The 20,105-nt window shown below is 42.9% G+C and overlaps 1 protein-coding gene across 8 annotated transcripts; it reads left to right on the top strand.

The window, feature by feature from the left end:
- The first annotated feature begins 468 nt into the window (after nucleotides 1-468).
- Nucleotides 469-19,594, top strand: vps9d1 (VPS9 domain containing 1). 8 transcript variants are annotated; one of them, XM_047333339.1, is made up of 18 exons: nucleotides 469-619; nucleotides 1,462-1,534; nucleotides 2,375-2,623; nucleotides 2,752-2,860; nucleotides 3,240-3,351; nucleotides 6,007-6,069; nucleotides 7,548-7,600; nucleotides 9,357-9,444; nucleotides 9,692-9,777; nucleotides 10,151-10,290; nucleotides 10,380-10,712; nucleotides 10,936-11,065; nucleotides 11,971-12,176; nucleotides 13,129-13,213; nucleotides 16,340-16,444; nucleotides 17,535-17,613; nucleotides 17,674-17,723; nucleotides 17,852-19,594. In XM_047333339.1, exons 1-17 carry the CDS (start codon nucleotides 524-526, stop codon nucleotides 17,716-17,718), a joined length of 2,052 nt encoding a protein of 683 aa, XP_047189295.1. In that variant the 5' UTR covers nucleotides 469-523; the 3' UTR covers nucleotides 17,719-17,723; nucleotides 17,852-19,594. The 8 variants fall into 8 exon arrangements, with proteins under 8 accessions (XP_047189295.1, XP_047189294.1, XP_047189292.1 ...); XM_047333338.1 differs by having other exon boundaries at nucleotides 17,665-17,723; XM_047333336.1 differs by having other exon boundaries at nucleotides 17,535-17,614; nucleotides 17,657-17,723.
- The last annotated feature ends 511 nt before the right edge of the window (nucleotides 19,595-20,105 follow it).

Genomic DNA, 20,105 nt, shown 5'->3' with positions numbered 1-20,105 from the left:
TGATACTTATACTTTTGGATTACTTCAAAATCTAACATTGAAAACATTTAGCACCTAATACCATGAAAAAATTGACGCAACCACAGATTTTCGACTTCCACTAATTTTACTTTTTAAATGTCTTTAAACATAAAAAAAAATGTCAACGCAAATTTTAAAAAACCATTATCGTTATTTTTATAAATCATAGAAATATAAAATAAAACATGAACATAACTGGCAACCTGAGACGAGCAATGTACGCAGTAATATAGTGTTGAGTAATGTACACGCTAATTATTTATTTTTTTAAATTGTGATATATAATTTATTTGTAATCTGATGAAGTAATGTGTAATCCGTTACTAGCCAACCCTGGATGTTTATCAGGTGAACTCGTTTACTACCACTCCGGTACAGCAGGGGGCAGTGTCCATAGAGTTTGCTATCGGACATGACTTGCACACGAAGAAGAACGAAGAGGAAAGTTGGGGCAAAAGAATTAGTAGTAGAAGAAGAAGAGGCGGCGACTGCGGGAGGAAACATGTCTTCTGTGGCGGACTGCGGAGTCAAACCTCTTCAAACCGCCATGAAAATGGCCAAAGCCGCGATTCAGTGCGACGGAGGCGGCGAACACAAGGTGACGTATCACACTACGCGACGTTTTTAACCCGCCAACAACACCGGAAGCAGGCGGAGGAGATGTAAACAGACGGAGGGAGGGGAGGGGCGACAGCTGTTAGCTGGTTAGCTAGTTAGCTAGCTTCTTTAAAATGAAATGTCTTTAAGTTTCTCTTTTGTGTCACAAAGAAGCAGAATACAGAGATAAATCTAATGAATATAACTACACAGAATCACAGAGGATTTATTAATTATCACCAGTTCAAACACGTGGAACTGTTTCTCCAGATTAAACATGTTGACATTTTACGAATAATCCAATTTATTATTCAACGTTTTTCCCCCCTGATGCACATGAGGTATAAATGAGATGATCAGTGTCATAAAGATTCAGACTCTGAAGGTTCTTGTGTCGTCGCTCACACCTCAACAGACTCTGTGACCTGTGAGAAACATCTGGAAGTTTTCACAGCATCTACGTGTCAAGTTCACACACTGACGCTTGTGAATTCTCTTCTCCTCATGTGCAAACTCAATTGCAGTATATTGCTTTTGTTAAACTACTTGCTGTGCAATGACTCGGTGAACCAGTGATGATGTGGATCCTGATCTCATTTCCTTTTTTAAAACGGCACTCGACACATCTTGTGAGCTGTGAGATAATTTACTGATGAAGAAGGTGTGAACACATCAACAGAGGCGTCTTCATTTAAACAGAGAGAGCGTCATGTATCTGTAAAATATCTGGTATGAAAAACGATAAGTGTATAAACTATATATGTGTGTGTGTGTGTGTGTGTGTGTGTGTGTGTGTGTGTGTGTGTGTGTGTGTGTGTGTGTGTGTGAGGTGTCTCTCTGCAGGAAGCATACTGTGAATACCTCCGGACCATCAACTACATATCACACGCTCTGCTGGAGGACGCTGCGACACAAAGTAAAGACCCGACGACTGATATCAATCCTGTTTTCTCTGCTACTTCGTTATAAAACGTCCCATCTAGAGATATTTGTCTGCACCCATTGAGAATGTTTGCTCTCTCCCCTGTCACACATTTATCACCATGACAACGTATGTCATCAGATGTAATTCTCCCCCCTGCACCATCATCTGGTGTCGACTGCAACACGAGCACGGATTTTCAAACAGATACAGTTTTAATCTTCACTTTGTACTTTGTTCTCTTCCGTTGAATTGAATCCAGGTTTTTTTTTGCAAGTGGCTCGTTTTTTTCGGGGGGGGGGGGGGGGGGGGGGGGGAAGCGAGTTTAGACTAGAGACGAGACGACTCACTGTAACCCAAGAGAATTCAATATCATTGAGCTGTCGTCACTTGAGTTTTGTTACTACACTCAGTCTAGACCAGAAACTCCATATTTCTTTATTTTTTTCTAACTGTTATGCAATTTGTGTTTGAGCTGAAGGGAAATGTGCAGGTCTGGAAAAATAAAAATAAAAAGTGTATTTTTAGAAATCTGGTAAAGGAAACATCTATATGCACATGCACAGTAGAATACATCCTGTATATACGACCATATGCATATATACACACGTGATGTATGGTATATACACGTACATGTTTAAAATAAGTAAACACAGAGGGAGGGGGGCAACTGAATAAGTGTTGTAAACCACTATCATAGGCTGCAGTTATATTTTAAAATCGGTAACGATCAAGATGGAGTCGAGTGGACAAACAGAACGTCACTAATCAACTTGAATACAGAAGTTGATTATAAGAAAGAAAAACTTTTCTCTCCTCTGTGTCTTCATCGAGGTGTCGCGGCCTCAGAGGAGCTGGCGGCGGTGGAGGTGGAGCGGATGTTGACGCTGGCCGAGCAGTGTCTGGAGCGAGCCAGGTCCTTCGTAGAGGAGAAGAAGAAGAGCGCCGATCCCCCTGACCTCTCCGCTTCTGACCCCCCCGACCTCTCCGCTTCTGACCCCCCTGACCTCTCCGCTTCTGCCCCCGCTTCCTCAGGAGCCCATCGGACAACCGTCCTCCCGCTCGCCATCGCTGCACACACTGGTGAGTACATCACCTCCGGTCCTATTCTTCTTCTTAAAGAGAGGACAAGTTGGAAGTAATGTTCAGCCACATGATTTAAACCAATCAGCACTTTTGTCTTCACTGCTGTGGTTCTCCTGTCCACACAGAGCAGCGTGAAGGAACCGACCCGACGGCGACCAGCGAGCTCTCCCCGTTTCTCCCCCCTGAAATCTTCCAGAGACTTCAAACTGAGGAGTCGCGGGACGCGACCAAAAAGTAAGATCTGGTGTCGCTCCGAGAACCATTGCCTGGAAATTTTCTGGGATGAGGAAAAAAAAATTCCCAGAACCAGTCACTCGTGGTTTTACCTTTTAGATCAGATGAAAACATGAGATTCTTACACACTGTCATGTCTTGAATTTTAAATGTTTTAGGCTGGTGGTGGGAAAATAATGAACTGAAAATGTTTTAAATAATCTTCATGCCAGGGAATGTTATTTTCTTTAATTAAAAAGATTACATTTTAAAAATACAGAATCTTTTTCTGGTCACATATTAATGTTATTGGTGATTGTATGAGCTTTTTATAAGAACATCATCCATGTGGATTTTAAATGTTATCCGTGTTTGCGTGTGTGTGTGTTTGTGTGTGTAGGGAGCTGACACCCATTGAACAAGCCTCACGTTTGAACCAGAAGTTGAAAGCCAATTACGAAGCTCGTCTGGCGAGACTTGCACCGGGTCAGGCCTCCCAGAAGACGTCTTTGGTGAGTGAGTGTGTGTGTTTTGTTTTTTTTGATCAATTAAGACTTTTATTTTGAATATGATCTGATATTAGGGCTTGTCAAATATGAAGGACAGTGAACTGTGAAATCGTGACCTCATAACCCCAATGAGTTTTTGGACATAACCACAGACAGTATAAAGAGGGACGTCACGTTCCCCAAAGGCGCCGCCATCTTCTGCTGGTGACGTCATGTGGAGTCAGAGGGCCGTTTCTCAATACAAAAGCGATTACGTACTCGCGTTTTTTCAAGAACGTTCTTGAGAGTTCAACTCGGGAGAACGTTCTCCCGAGAACGGGAGGACGCGGAATGGTCATTCTGCAATTGGAACAGCAGCGTACTTTCGTTTATAAAAGTTTACAAATGTTGCACTCTATAGACTACACATGATGGCCAGTGGCCAAAAAAACGTTGTGGTGGGTTGTGGAGGACATTTTGGAGAGTGAGGAAAATAGCATTGCAATATATAATTGGATCGAAATCGCGTTGCCGTTTGTTGTCGCGAAATGTATTCTGGGATACTTAGCTCTCCCAAAAACACACTAGTCTCCTCCGATGCATCCTCGGTAAAGGGGGCGCGGCGAGAACAACATCCGGGCATGTGGACCGTTCTTGGCTCGATGCATTCTTTGTATTGGAACAGTACTTTGGCCGCGACTGATGACGTTTCACGAGAACAAGAGAATGCAAGTACAGAGAAGAACGCACATTGAGAAACGGCCACAGTCTGTGCATGTGGAGCCGTGGTATCGGGGTCCCGCCCGTGTCAGCTGTCAGTCATGACGTCTCAGCACGTTTTTTTACATTATCAAATAACTAATGAGAAGCAAAGGGATCAGAAACATGAACACGTGAACAAACATCAGTGTGATAAGAACAGCCTCACATGCAGGACTTGTAACCTGTACTGCAGCCAGACACCACCAGGGGGCGATCAGGAGGATTTGGCTTCACTTTAGAAGAGCCGTCATGCTGCCGTCTTTATTCACAGTCTATTGCTGGTTTCCATTATACCATCAGAACTCGGGTTTATCGTTCCAGTATAATCTAGGAACTTGGCATTACGACCTCTGAGTCGGAAATGGCAACTGGTCGGAAAAAAATCCCCACCCCGACTTCCGGGTTCCAAAGTATAATGGAACACAGGATATGGTCATAACTCAAGAATTCAAACACCAAATATGATCATTAAAAAACAATGACTTACAAAGGTCAGCTTCATTGTGACGTCATAATATTATTTTCATATTCACTGCATCGTCGCTGGTCGAGCGGAGACTGAACAACTTTATGATTGTACTTTTTCAAAAGTACTTAAATCGCAAAATTATTATTTAGATTTCTAAGCGAAATTTTATTCTGTCGCATCACCTGGGAGGCACTTCCGGTCACGTTGTCCACGTCGGCCTGTGACGCACCTGAGCAGCTGATAAACGTGAGTGGGCGGTGACCGCGCGACTTCGCTTAAATCGCCGTCGCAGACGCGGTCGAGGTCAGTCCGACACGCAGCGGAGCTCCGGCTCCTCGGTTCATCTCCTCGGTTCATCTCCTCGGTTCATCTCCTCGGTGGAAAAACGCACGAAAAAAACAATGGTAAGCGCGACATCGCCGTAAAACTAAAAAAGAATAAAAACATCCGATATTTATTTGTATCTATTAATTTCCATTCATTGAAATGACGTGAACCTGTCGTCCAGATGCGGACGATGTTGCGACGTCAAGTGGAGCTTCGCGCCCACTGGAGGAAGCTGAAGGCGTTCGTGAAGGTACCGCGTGACGCCAGGGGGCGGAAGCTAACTCGGAGCTAATGCTACACGGAACAACACACCCGACAGCCGTTAGCATGTGTTAGCACGTGTGAGCTAGCACGTGTTTCTAAATGTTGTCGGTTACAATAGAAGAAGAGCGAAAATAAATAACCGGCGACGAAGTTTCTTAATATACCGCATCGGTTCACTACAGCTGATGCTAACATATGTGATGCTAACATATGTGATGCTAACATTTGTGATGCTAACATTTGTGATTAGCCATTCGTTTTCATGTAAACAAAACACAGATTTTTATTTTTGCAGTGAATTAAACAACAACAAAAAATGCTATAATAATGTTGGGACGGGGCCTTGACGTAATGTCTTCACATGTCAAACTTCATTTGTGTGTGTGTGTGTGTGTGTCTGTGTGTGTGTGTGTGTTTCAGTCTCTGTCTGTGTCGTGTCTGTGTCGTGTGTGTGTCTATCTCTGTGTGTGTGTGTGTGTGTGTGTGTCGTGTTTGTGTGTGTGTGTTTGTTTGTTTCAGTCTGTCTGTGTGTGTGTGTGCGTGTTGTGTGTTGTGTCTGTGTCGTGTGTGTGTGTGTGTGTGTGTGTGTGTGTGTGTGTGTGTCTATCTGTGTGTTGTGTGTGTGTGTGTTGGTACCAACTCCTTTAACTGTTTGTTTTCCCTCTGTGATGTTGACAGACAACAGTTTGGATGGGATTAACTTTATTGATCACTGAGTGGGTGAAACTGATTTGCTACCATTGACTAACAAGACACGCACACGACAGAAGACACAGACAAAATGTATCTGTATAATCTGTTGACATGAACAGATTATTTTTTTCCATAAGTCATTTTCTTTTTTTATGTAATTGCAGAAACTGTCTCTCCAGCGGCAGATGATGGAAAACCTCATCATAGCCAAGGCCCGACAGGATGCTGTATCCTTCTGTCGTCAGCTCGTGTCTTTGCTCGTCGACTGGTGAATGTTTGGTGTATTAGTACTCATACTCAAATCACATAATTTAACCTGAGATGTTTTGTTCTCATTGATAGTCTGTCCTGTAGTTTCCAAATGGGAATCAAATATTATAAACGTTAGAGAGACTCAGGGATTTGATGTAGGTGGCAACTTTAAAGCTGTCAGATCACTAGAAATTACAATAATTCATAAAAGTGCAAACAAATCAGGACTTTATACTCATATTATGCAGAAACATATGAAGTATCACTTCAACACTACAGTCATAGTGTAACAATAACATTCTTTTTTTAACAGATTTTTTAATTATAAAATATTGTCTTTGAGGTCACTAATTTCAATTTGTACTTTCAGAATCTCCCTGGTTCAACAGTCCACAGATTCCATATAGTTTTGTTTTTTTTCTTTCTGAGTGGCACCTCTGACCTTTTTAATCAGAGTACTTCTAGTGAAAATGTCGTTGATTTTCAGAAAGACGCTCGTTTTGACAGTTTAGCGTTTCTTTTTTTTTTTTGGGCAGCAAATCAGATGAGGCGGAACTCGTCACCCTGGTAATCATGAAAATTGATTTGCTGTGTGTGTTAACCCTGAGCTGTGTGACAGCAGGAAAAAAATACTTGAGAAGAAACTGACTTTAAAAAAGTATTTTTCAACCACCGTATGTTTTGTTAGTTGTGTAGTTAAACACAAAACAACTACACAACTTCTTGTTTTGTCTGTCTGAGCGGTGGCAAAGGGATCAAAATAAAATAAAAAACACCGAAGGCCCGATGCAAATCTATCACACTATGTTGGGAGTGATGTTGAAATATTGTTGTCATAGAAACAAAACAGATATGTAGAACCTTTCTTTTTTTCCTCCGGTGCTTTTCTGCCACAGAAAAAAATACGATTCGGACTCATGCCGAGGGGTTGGGATGAGCAAGCGTGCACATTTTACATTGATAATAATACACTTTATTTATAAAGCACACAGGTTTACAAAGTGCTTCACAGACATAAACACATAAAATACATACCATACAATGACAGATTTAAACAAGTTGATTGACGAGACAAAGGATGAAATCTTCAGGGTGAATAAAACAAACAAACCCGGAAAAATCTTCAACTGTTAGTAGCTAATTAAATTTCTGTGTCTGTGAACTCGGAGCTGCTAAGGATACGGGACTTCAAAAAAAAAAATTAGTCCAAAGAAGAACCAGTTGTCAAAAAAAGAAATAAAGATAATATATCATTTAACTGCATGTATATTTTACAGGGACGCACTGTGGTATGTTGATATGAACAGAAGGGAATGTTCATATCTCTAGTTTTTGAGATTTCTGCCAAATTTCTGCGTTATTCATAACGCCTGATTTAAATCATCACGTACAACTAAAAAGTTTGTGACGACAAACAATTGTGAAGTTTCCTTGATGTGTGTCCTGACATCAGCTTCAGCGGAAGATGGAGGAGAGAAGACTGAGGCTACAGGAAGAGGCTAACAGGTAACACACACACACACACACACACACACACACACACACACACACACACACACACACACACACACACCTTGCCACTCCACAAGTTAAACCGTCAGTCTCTTCTCTTCTGTCTTCCGGAGAGTCACAAGGACTTTTTGTCGTCGCAACCCGGAGCTGCGACGTCTCCTGTGATCAGAGAACAGTCGGGCTGTCACTGACAAGTCAAACTCCACAAGTGGCCAACTTAGATTAGATTAGACTTGGGTTTGTACACTCGCTGTATTGAGCTAACGTGTGTGTGAGGATGTAAATGTAAACAAAAAAACAAATGATCTGGTTCTTCGCAGAATTGCGTCTGGACGTTCTCTAGAGTTTTTTTGTTCACATATGACGAACGCAGCAAGAAATCTGAGTCTAGACGCGTTCACAACAGCGGGGAAATCTGCGGAGCGTTCTGTGGCGTCTGGGTCGAGCAGCACGAGGCTCCGGAAACTCAAGCGTGTTTTTGTTTACTGCCGTCATCTCGCTCGCTGTGAATTCTCCAGAGATTCTCCTGCTGTGCTTTCACTAGGACTCACTGAGGAGTTTACACGCTGAACAATGTCCGGAGCAACATCTGTTGGACATTCAACCGCTTTGTTCAGGACGACGTTCCGGAGATCGGCTCGTTTTTGAAAAAGAAGCTTTTTTTAGTTTTATCGTGTCGTCTTTGTCTTCTCGGCAGTTCCTCCTGAGCTGCTCCTAAACTTTGAAACGAGGCTGACATATCCAGCCGAGCTCCAAAGTGCATTTGAATGTTGCTTTTATCTGTTTCGTTGTCTTGAGGGTAAAGATCTCAGTAGATTCAGGAGTTTTTTTTAGGTCAATTGTTTAAAAAAAAACATTCAGAGCCGCACAATTCGAGGTTTTTTCGTCACTTTTGCTGTTTCATAAAAGGAATCTGGGGTCATGTGGGGGTCTGTCACACGTCCTCGGATTATGTTCGCGTTATTTTTCATTTAAGAAAACCTACTATATAGATAACTTATTTACCAATATGTACAGACAATAAGAGTATGTTTAGAGATCTTTATTAAAGCTACAACAGTTAATCGATTAGTAATCGACTACTAAATTAATCGTCCAAATATTTTGATAATCGATTTATTACTTCAAGTAGTTTTTATGGGGGAAGAAAGTCAAAATTCTCAGATTTCCACTTCTTTTATGTGAATATTTTCTGGTTTCTTTTGCTCTTCTGTCACAGTTCATTTTATGACCCAAACAACTAATCCATTAATTAGTTAATTAATTAGAAATGAATCGACAGATTAATGGATTATTAAAATAATCGTTAGTTGCAGTCCTAATAGTGATGTTTTATTTAAAAAAGAAAATGTTTTCTACACTAAGTCCATAAGAGGCGTTACAGACGGACACAGACCAAAAAATTCTGGTACTTTTTAGTGAAATGTCTGTTTAATCAGTGGCAACCATCTTGGTTGTTAACAAAAGTTGCTTATCTCAGTGTCACGGTATAAACCCCGCCCCCATTATCATAAAATCTGTTGTGATTGGACCGGCAAGATTTCTGCCGGAGGGGAAATCACTTCCCAATGGAGGAAAATCCAGACAGTCTTAAGGAATAAATTTAAATGAGCTCCCAGAATTCATCTGGGTCCAAGGCTACATCCTGTGATTTCACAATTTTCAAAACTTTTCAGTGACTCTTGACGATCACACTCATCTTCCTGTCAGTGTGGACTCGAGTCAATACCTGTCTGTTTTGTCACGTCAGGAGATTTTCAGCCTCCGGGTCGATGACGGTGGAGGAGCAGGAGCAGCGGATGCTCTACACCAACGTCCTGGAGTACGAGCAGGACCATGTAAGTATGTGAGTCGACGTCACGGAAGCATGACAGCACCACCAGCTAACAGAGCTCCAGATCAAATCTGTGGTGATTATGTGAAATGCTTAAAACTCGGAACAGCTCGTGGCTCTTTTGAATAATGAAAAACTAAATAATTCATCTGTCAATTTCCTGTTAAGTTGCATAAAACAATAATCCAACCAAACAACATTATCATATGAAATCGTAGGGTTTTAGTAAGTAATTTATACTTTTTCACTAGGATTGGCCCAAACTGTGGAAGGCGAACATGAAGGAGAATCCTGATGACTTCACGTCGGTGTCACGTCTCGTCTCTTACCTGCTCAGGTGAGTGAGTGTGTGTGGTCGACACTTTAAGAGACGTGCTGGAGGGTGGCGCTGCAACTCTGCGCTTTTTGCCTCGTGGTTAGTGCGTAGGACTCCTGTACCGGAAGACCCGGGTTCGTGGCCAGAGCAGTAAAATCACAACAACAACAACAACAACAACAAAGAGAGAGACGAGTCGTCTTCAGAATCGCTTACTGCCCCTTTAACTTGGGATAAGAAACCAGAATCAACCGATTTGTGACCTCTCTCTCGTCGGGTTGTAATTGCGTCAGCCTCTCGGTCAATAACACGATGGTTCAGAGGTGTTTGTGTTTCCTGTCCTTGTTATCTGCACAGATTTCTGACTTGTGTGATTGCTCTTGTGTCTCTTCAGCCGGTCCGACCACCCGGTGGTGAAGCTGCTGAGGAAACACCAGTACCGGGTTTACAACCGCCTCTACCCCATCGTCAGCAAAGGCCTCGGCCAGAGTCCGGCGCTGCTGCTGAGGCCGTCTCGCTGCCTCCTCCACCCAGGTAGAGCCTAGAGCCTGGCGCTTGTTCTCCAGATGTTCAGTACCTGTTGTTCCATTTGTTCGTGCGACTGATCTCATTGGGTCACGCAGAGGCCCAGAGGAGGACGAGCAGCACCGCGAGCGGCGTCTGCGGCTTGTCGTCTTCGCCCTCGTTCTCTCAAGACCTCCCCGCCGACTGCGACGACTACGAGGACGGCGAAGAGCCACATACTCAGGCGCCAGTGGACCGGGAAAACTCGTTCGAGGACCTGGAGCAGTTTCTGACCCAGCTGGACTGGGCCCCGCCCGACGACGGCGCCTACGACGATCCGGAGCTGATGAGCGACACCTCAGCGCTTAACGATGGCCACATGGACGAGCTGGAGATGAGGGCGATGAAGGAACATCTGAAGGCCACGGTCAAAGACATTCACATAGCAATCGGTTAGCAGGGTCGTACAGGAAGTGTGTGTGTGTGTGTGTGTGTGTGTGTGTGTGTGTGTGTGTGTGTGTGTGTGTGTGTGTGTGTGTGTGTGTGTGTGTGTGTGTGTGTGTGTGTGTGTGTGTGTGTGTGTGTGTGTGTGTGTGTGTGTGTGTGTGTGTGTGTGTGTGTGTGTGTGTGTGTGTGTGTGTGAGAATTACATGAAATGTTTCTGTATGTTTCCAGATCAGCTCCTCTCTCTGTGTTTACTGTCCTTCGAGTGTCTGAACACCGCCTCCTCTAAAGACTTGTGCCTTGCCAGTATCGAGGAAGCCTTCTTCGCGCCCCTGTGGAGCGCCCTGCTGGCTCTGTTCAGGTAGTGCAGCTTTAAAAAAACCCTGTCCTACATGACGACGTGTTGGACGTCTGTTTCTATAGAAGTTCTATGAGAAAATGACTCTTGATTCATATTGTCAGTTAACATTTTCCTGAGGAGTTTATGGTTCAATCTCTAGTTTCAAATCTTCTTCAATGCATGATGTTCGTTTAAGTCAAATAGACCATAAAGCACCGGATGTGTTGGAGCATGGATTAGAGCAGCAACAGTTAATCGATAAGTAATCAACTACTAAATTAATCAGCAACTATTTTGATAATCGATTAACTTTAATTTAACAGAATAAAAAATGCCGAAAAAAGGTCTGTATTTGTTTACATTTGACATAAGTTTTTAGTTGTTTTTGTTTTTTATTTATAATAAAGTTTATGGCTAAACTGTAAAATGTCAAGCCTCAGTTACATTTCTCTAATTGACCACAGGGTGGCAGTGTTGAGTTTAATTTTTTTTTTTTTAAGATTCCTTTTTTGATAGCATATAAACAAAATATAAAAACCGACACACACACACACACTAAGATGATGTTTTGTTTTGTCAACACACCGAATATATTCAATTCACTGTCAGAGGAGCAAATAAACCAGAAAATATTCACACAAGTTGAAATCAGTTGAAATTTTGACTTTTTTTCATAAAAACTACTTGAACCCATTAATCGATCATCAAAATAGTTGCCAATTAATTTAGTAGTCGATTACTAATCAATCAACTGTCGCAGCTCTTCTTTCACAGTCGACAGTTTTTTTATGGTAAATGAAATGTTACATTGATATTTTCCATCTTTCTTCAGGTCAGAGATTTATGCGTCTTAATAAATATTTATATGACCAGGTAGTCATGTGTTTACTTGTCTTCATTGTTTCTTCCTTTGTTTTCCTCCACAGGAAGGTCAACATGGAAAAGGAGCAGTCTTACGAAACAAGCATGAAGCTTTACTGGGACGTTTCCCCCGCAGACCTCGGCGTTCCCCTGAAACTGTTCCCCCAAGAACCCGGCGCGCTGCAAGGTTCCTACCCCTACGAGTCCGCGGTGCAGGAGCTCAAGCTGCTAGTGAACGACTGCTGCCCGCAGAAGAAGCTGGAATGTATCGGTGAGCGCTTGTTTTTTCTGCTTCCTGACACACTCTTGGTGATTGTGACTCAGTTTCATCAGTTTTTAGTTTTTCCAGGGAATCTTTGATTTTAGTTTCCTTAGAAAGACTTTGAAACTATTTGAAACATCCAATTCTATCGTATTATTGGTTGTATATCTGATTTTCTAACCATATTTTACCGTCAAGTTCGTCAATGTTACACGACAGTTCAGTTTCAGAAAACAAAAGGAACCTGAACTATGACACAAGTTACCAAGCAAACAGATGTTTGAGGCCTTTGCTGCTGAAAACTCATTTTTATTTGTACATTTCATCTATTTTTTCATTTTCTATTGTGTTGTGTACAGTTTCTGTTGATGTAATTTTAGTAACTTCAAAAATTTAAAAATGCCAACAACTTTACTATTAATTATGGATTGGTGATTTGTCCAAAAATGTGGGAAAATGAAAAAAAGTGTTGTGAAAATTTGATATTAAAATTCCCCAAATCTCCAGTTTGAAATTATGTGAAACACTGAGAAAGAAAATCTTGAAATTGCAAACAATTTCCTTCATTTTCTTTTTTTCTTTATTCGTCCTGTTTTGTTCTTTTCCTTTGATTATTCATAAATTTTTAGAGTTTCTGTTTGCGCCATTTTGACTTTGTGGTCGCGGATGATTTTGTATTCAACATTTAAAAACGTAAAGCCGACACATGAACCTCGGACTTGTGTTGGTTATTTATTTCATGGCCCGAAATCTGACATTTAATTTGTTAAATTAACGATCCAGATTTCTTCTTGGCCTCCACAGGCGGTAAAAAAATACTTTTTTTACCTGTACGCACTTGTGGTAACCCTAACCCCATATATATCTATATATATATCTATATATATATCGATATATCTATATATATATCTCTAAGAACAACAGCGTTGACGTGTTTCTCCTGCGATGTGTTCCGTCACAGTTCGGACTCTGCGTGTCATCTGTGCCTGTGCGGAGGATTACATGTGTCTGCACGAGGTCGACCCGACGCACAGAACTGCCGCCATGTGAGTAATAATTCATCAACTTCTACATAAAAAAAAATTTCAAAGTGGGGACGAAAACACAAAAAAATATACAAGCTACGGGAAAATAAAAAGAAAAGAGACTATTCAGTTTGTGTGGTTTGCAGTCAAAGTTCAACGAATCAAACTTCAAAATAAAGTTGACTCAAAGTTTCTGATGAGGAGGAAAAAAGACGATGTCCATTGAAACACGAGTGAAGAGCTCTGAGCCTCGCTCGCTGCCCTGTCAGGTCTCATCAGCTCCTCGGCCGGGCACAGCGGGGGGTGTTCTGGGCCTGGTGCCCCCCCCCCCCCCCCCACAGATCCCTGACTGTGGCTAAAAGTGGGTCGTCCTGTCTGGTTTGGAACAGACTCAGGAGTTTTGGGGGAAAAGAGAAGAAAAAGTACAAAACCACGAGGGGATCAGACAAAAGCTCAGTGGGTCACAGCGATGTGACAGTGTTACACACACACACACACACACACACACACACACACACACACACACACACACACACACACACACACACACACACACACACACACACACACACACACACACACACACACACACACACACACACACACACAGAGTTCACTGGAGTTCAAACTGCTCTGAAACACGGAGGAGGTTCGTCCTGTGGAGTCACAGCAGCGATGCTTCACTCCTCTGTGAGTCAGGAGTTTGGCATCAGAAGCAGAGACAGAGATTTTCCTCGTGAACGAGCGAATAAACAAACTGAGACGATCTGTTTTCTGTCCCTGGTGGGAGAAGGATCGTCGTCTGAGAACAGAATCGTTTACTGGGTTTGTTTGGTGAGTCGGTCTTAAAGGTCGGACACGTTAAATAAACAGACGTTCAACCCAGAGGACGTGGCGTCAACAAATAAAAGGTTTCATTCTCCGTTTTATCTGAAGATTCATCTTCTATCTTGTCTCTTTCACACACTTGTCTTTTGAGTTTGGTGAACGGAGGCTGAGGCGTCGTCTCCTGCTCCACATCTGTCTCCTCCAGTTGGAATGTGAGTGAAGTGATCAGGGCCGGCGGAGGAGGAGCGTTGTCCGGGGTCAGGACCTCTCGGAGGGTTTTCATCCAGACTTTGTTGGAACGTTATTTTTTTATTTATCTTTTTCTCTAGGCGCTGAAGTTCAGAAAAAATACAGAGCAGAGACGTTGGTTTAGAGCCAACCCTCAGCTGATGACATAACATAATGCGCAAATAGCATCATAAGCATTACACAACATCACACTCCTGCAGAATTAAACAAACGGACATGAAAAACCTTTTTTTACTTCAGACACCGTCCGGTGGTTTTCCAGAGTTTTCGCTGAAAACAGGTGAAACTGGAAACTGGAATCTCCCACTCACTCGGTAGAAGCTCAGACCTCCACAAAGGCTCATCAGTCGACTTCACATTCAATCAAGCTGCACGAAGTCTCACACTCGTAGAATCAGTCACTAAATATCTTAGGATTATTTACCCTTATTTTTATTCTGAGATATTGGTGAAAATGTGAGGGGGGGGAAATAAGATGGATAGTGATGAAAGAGGAGATTAAAAGTGGAGGGACAGTGGCTCAGGAGGTGGAAAGGATTGTCCACTAACCAGAAGGTCGATGGTTTGATCCTGGCTCTTTGGGCAGGACACTAAACCCTGCGACGCCTCTGGTGACTGGATGAAGGATGAGTGATGGAATAAGAACTGTATGAATGTGTGAATGTGACTTTTACTGTGGTTGGTAAATAAGACGTACAAGTTGGATAGATACAGATCAATACAGCTGGCGGGCCGCGAGGAACGATTCACAGGTTTTTACAAAAGGTGTTCCGTATAAAACGCTTGCTGCCCCCTTCTGCAACTCTTGGACCCGTGGTGGAGGTTAGAGCTCGACTGACTGATGTCCGCACCGATACATGAAGCTCACGTTCATCATATTTACATAACCACGACTCAGTATTTGAAACTCAAGAGAAACAAAGATGTGATTAAATAGTCTGTTTTTTTATTTTCATCGTTTCAGGATGTTGAATGAACATTTTGTAGATGAATTATAGGGTTTGACTCACTGGAACTGGGCAGAGACACAATATTAAAATGTATAAACATGTCGCTCTGCTGACGGATGAGCTCATGGTGTTTAATCAGGAAAGACTTTAATATTCACATCATTAATTTACTTCTCAGAGTTTCTGTTTATTTGCTGCGGCCTCACCCCAACACACGCACACACCCTGTTGTACACAAGGGCAGCGTGCGTGCGTGCGTGCGTGCGTGCGTGCGTGCGTGCGTGCGTGCGTGTCCTGGACCCGTCTGCCGATCGTTTGTTCTGCCGGACGCTTTTGTCCACGTCCCCTTTTCTTCTCTCTCTCTCCTCCATTGTTCGGCTAAATCGCTTCATCACTTATTGAAGACTCATTTAATTAAGACTCACTTTCCCCTTCTGCCCTTTTCCTGCTGCGCTTGACCTTTGTCTGACCTTTTTAATCCTCCCACTCGAAGATTGAAATACGCCGCAAACTCAATAATAATAGCGGAGGATGATCGTCTCTCAGGAATCACAGAATCACAGAAGAGAAGCTTTGTATCGCTGGAATGTAGAGACGCCAGTTTTCGTGTGGTAGTGTTTACAGTAGTGAAGATTATAGTTGGTGTGTGTGTGAGGTCCAGCGCTGCGGTTACATGAGCCTGTCCACACCTCACAGAGAGAGGGGGTGTATCCAGTTGCAGGCGGTCGGGTCAGTGGAGGGCCAGCGGACCTGCCTTCTCACGCGAGCGGTTAGCGGTTTGCTCTGCGTGTGAGCGGCGTTAAACAAACCGCTCACTGTCCACACACACACACACACACACACACACACACACACACACACACACACACACACACACACACACACACACACACACACACACACGGGGAGAGGGAAACACTATCAGGTTGCCATCGTCTCCCAGGCTGCAATTTGTCCTCCCAACAAAACTCTTTATCACGCCCGTCCCTGGACACGCAGAGCCCCCAGCCCCCGGGGGGGAAACACAATGACCATCATGCTCTGTAAATGTTTTTCTTCCCTTCTGCTCTATTTATTTACCTCCGTCCTCGTCTGTTCTCTCTCTCTCTCGTTCCCACAGCGGTGCCGACGACCTGCTGCCCATCCTGTCCTTCGTGGCTCTGAGGAGCCAGTGTCCTCAGCTGGTGTCGGAATGTGCGGCGCTGGAGGAGTTCATCCACGAAGGGTGAGTCAACGTTGTCGGGACTGGAGAAAGATGTTGGATGGTGGGTTTCTTCTTGTTTGCACCAAACAGAGTAACACGTGGCGATGGAAGTTCATCCAACGGCCTCACACCTGATGGGACAGTTTGCTCAGGACGTTTCTGTACTGGGAACAGATTTTCCCTTAACGATTATTATCATTCGTATAGAAATTCTGAAAAATATGTAAACATCACTCGCTGACACTTTAAGAGACGTGCTGGCGACAGACACTACGACTCAGAGGTTATGGCCTTGTGGTTAGGGAGCGTCTATCTCACGTACACGAGGCTGCGGGTTCGATCCCCCGACCAGACGGAATCACAACATACAATCTTTCTCCAAAATAGCTTACTGCCCCTATTAAATTTCTTCTTTTTTTTATTATATTGCAAATGATAATGAGTGTGATAATAGAGTGTGTAGAGGGGTTTGTGTCGTTTGGTCACAATCTTTTTATGAACTCGTTCTTGAATTCATACAGTAAAATGCTCATGTGACCGGACGTCAGTCTTAAAATAAGGGTTTGAAGAATATTCCACATCTGCAGCTCTGAGGTGGAAGGTATATATATATATATATACATATATCTCATGTGAGACAGTTTCATCAAACTGAGTCTTGTTGCGTGTGAGTTCAGACCAAAACCCTGAGATCGACTAACAGACATAAAAGCAGCAGGTTGTAAAAACCCAGCCGGTCGGATCGGCCGAGGAATGTCGGGGTAACTAAGTCCAACTTAGTTCAGTGGGTTGAGGTGGAGAGAGGATGATGATGAGGTCGACTCACGTCGGGTGATGAAGAAATGATAATAAAAATAGTGAGAACAACAGATCAGCTTCATTCCTTCTTTCTTTCTGCTCATTCATATTTCACGACTGTGAACGTGGAGATAAAACGCCGGTGGCTCCAACGACCGGTTGTGGTCGAGGTTTGGATCAGATCTTCTTAACTGAGGGGAGAACAAAACAACTGATTTGATGTTTTCAGCCAAAAGAAACGAGGATGTTTGAGATTCTTCTGCTCAGTCGTGTTGGTCACTTAGTTCCTGAGACAGTGGACTTGTTGTTGCAGGTATCTGATTGGAGAGGAGGGATACTGTCTGACCTCGCTGCAGAGCGCCTTGGCCTACGTCGAGTCTCTGCACACGGGACCTGCTGCTGCTGCTGCTGCTGCTGCTGCTGCTGCTGCTGCTGCTGCTGCTGCTGCTGCTGCTGCTGCTGCTGCTGCTGCTGCTGCTGCGGACAAACTCGTCTGAAGACGGTAAAGACGAACATCATGATCCAACACGACTTCCGACTCGTCTCCTCTGGTCTTAGTGACGTGTTCATTTGAACCCCGTCAGAGTGAAAACAAAGATTGTATTGTAATAATTTCATTTTGTGTCGCAGGCCGCTGTGAACCCTCCCGACGCTTCACCTCACTTAACCTGCGGAACTCCAGAGGCGACGGCTGAAACGAACCTGATGCATGCGCCTTTTTTATTTTCTTAATTTCTTCTTTTTTTTTTTTTTTTACCTCCGACGACTTAACCCAGAGACCGTGAGTCTCTTCTAACCACATCGGAGCCTGAAGAATAAACTAACACTGGATTGTCAAAGGGATTTCTGATGGAGGGAACCTGATGCCACTGATTTATACTAATACATAAAAAAACAACAATTTACAAACAATTTTCCCTCCTGTCACTCAGAGGATCTTGGTTCGTCGATATTTCTGAAGGGACGTTTGTTACTTTAGATCCATCTTCCGTTGTATGTGAGGTCATCACGATGAATATGAATCCATTACAGACTGTTGGTGGAAAATGTTTTTCCTCAACGGACCTTTTGGGTTCATATGAACTCACGTTTGTCAGATTTCGCAAAAAAACTAAAAACATTACAAAATTTTCCATGTTCACACGAAACTGAATTCCGCACTGAGCGACGCAGAAGGAAAGAAAGTCGTTTGTGTTCCCAATGGCAAAAATTCATCCACAGACTTTTTTTGGAATTTAAATATACATTAATGCACTTTGGTGGGTGTTGAGGCGTTCAGGGTTCACACAGGATTGTTGGCTTTTTGAGTTCAGACGTTGGATCACAGGAGGTGTGTGTGTGTGTGTGTGTGTGTGTGTGTGTGTGTGTGTGTGTGTGTGTGTGTGTGTGTGTGTGTGTGTGTGTGTGTGTGTGTGTGTGTGTGTGTGTGTGTGTGTGTGTGTGTGTGTGTGTGTGTGTGTGTGTGTGTGTGTGGAGTTTGAGGCCACAGTTAGTGCAGGTAACTTTCTTATTTTTAAATTACAAATCAACAAACTCCAAAACAAAGCTCAAGGTGAACTTCCTGTTTCCACTTACTGTTTTCTATAGCCAAACAATCGATATATTTGGATTATTATTGGATTATTCACTGGTTTATGTTCAAATATTAGACGTGTGATGGTTTTAAAGGGGTTTTCTTTTCTGTTTTTTACTTTTTACTTTTTTCATCGAGACGTTTGGTTTTAAGCTTTTGAGCTCGTTTTGTGGAAAACATCTGAACTGGAGTGAAAATTTCTGATGCTGCCGTTTATCGGCGGTGACGTGTGGTTACTCAAATGAAGATATGATGATGTCAGAACTAACTAATTGTCTGTAATCTTTCAAAGTCAGTTTTTTTTAAAGCCCTAGAACAAAAGGACGGAGATCGAACCACATTCGGAAAAACCTTGAAAAATATAAGTTGAAGCGACAGATTGTGATAATTAGGTTTGTGGACTAAAATATGCGAAAAGGCTCAAGTTTTTTATGAATTGTCTTTTTTATTTTGTTTAGTTTTGCCTGAATTGAATTTTAATTTTTGCCTGGATCCAAAAGATGTGAAACAAAGTGTCTGAAGTGTTTTGATTTGTTGCTAACTGCGTAATGCTTCTGTGACATTACAGATGTTCGTCTAACGTTATAAATGTTAATGTAATTATAATATTAAATGGCAGCACGCTGCGATATATATACATTAAAGTGGATTCAGCCACTACATCATGTAAATTATTTATTGTACATTATGTGAAAATGTTGAATGTTTCATTTATTAAAACTGAATTTACTGTGAACGCTTGAGAACGTGAGACTATAACGTGAGTCAATAAAGAGAGAACAGAGGAAAGTTCAACGTCATGTGACGAGTCGTGGTTTGATTTATGATTTTCAACATGATGTCGGTTTGTGAGCGGCCATTTTGAAGCCCTTGAGTTTAGCTCTTGGCTGCGTCTCTGAGCTCATCCACCTCACTATGGAGACAGACATTCTGTTTGAGAGGTGACGACGTTATTCTGAAAGAGCTCAATACAACCACCGGGACATGCACTGACCACCTGTTGATCTGTGTAACGAACCAGAAAAAAATCCTCAACATTTTTAATCTCGAAATACGAGCTGACTTTGTTCCTGCGGTTGTTTCACCGAACAACATGGCCGCTGCCGCGACATGTTCCCTCTCACCCTGTCGTTTTGACATTCGGCCCTGACCAGTTTCACCAAACCACATTTTGAACCAATTAGCTGGTAACTGCCGGTTGACACGCGTCTGTTTACGAGTGTGTGTGGTTGTGTGTCCTGATCCCGACGCGCCCCGGCGGTGGAGGGTGGCGTGACTGGAGACTTCTGGCGTCTGTGTGTTCCTGACCTC

This window comes from Scophthalmus maximus, chromosome 7, assembly GCF_022379125.1.
Source record: "Scophthalmus maximus strain ysfricsl-2021 chromosome 7, ASM2237912v1, whole genome shotgun sequence".
In the NCBI taxonomy this organism is placed as follows: domain Eukaryota; kingdom Metazoa; phylum Chordata; class Actinopteri; order Pleuronectiformes; family Scophthalmidae; genus Scophthalmus; species Scophthalmus maximus.
The sequence above is the reverse complement of the archived record's forward strand: the minus strand, read 5'-3'. Positions and strand labels throughout refer to the sequence as shown.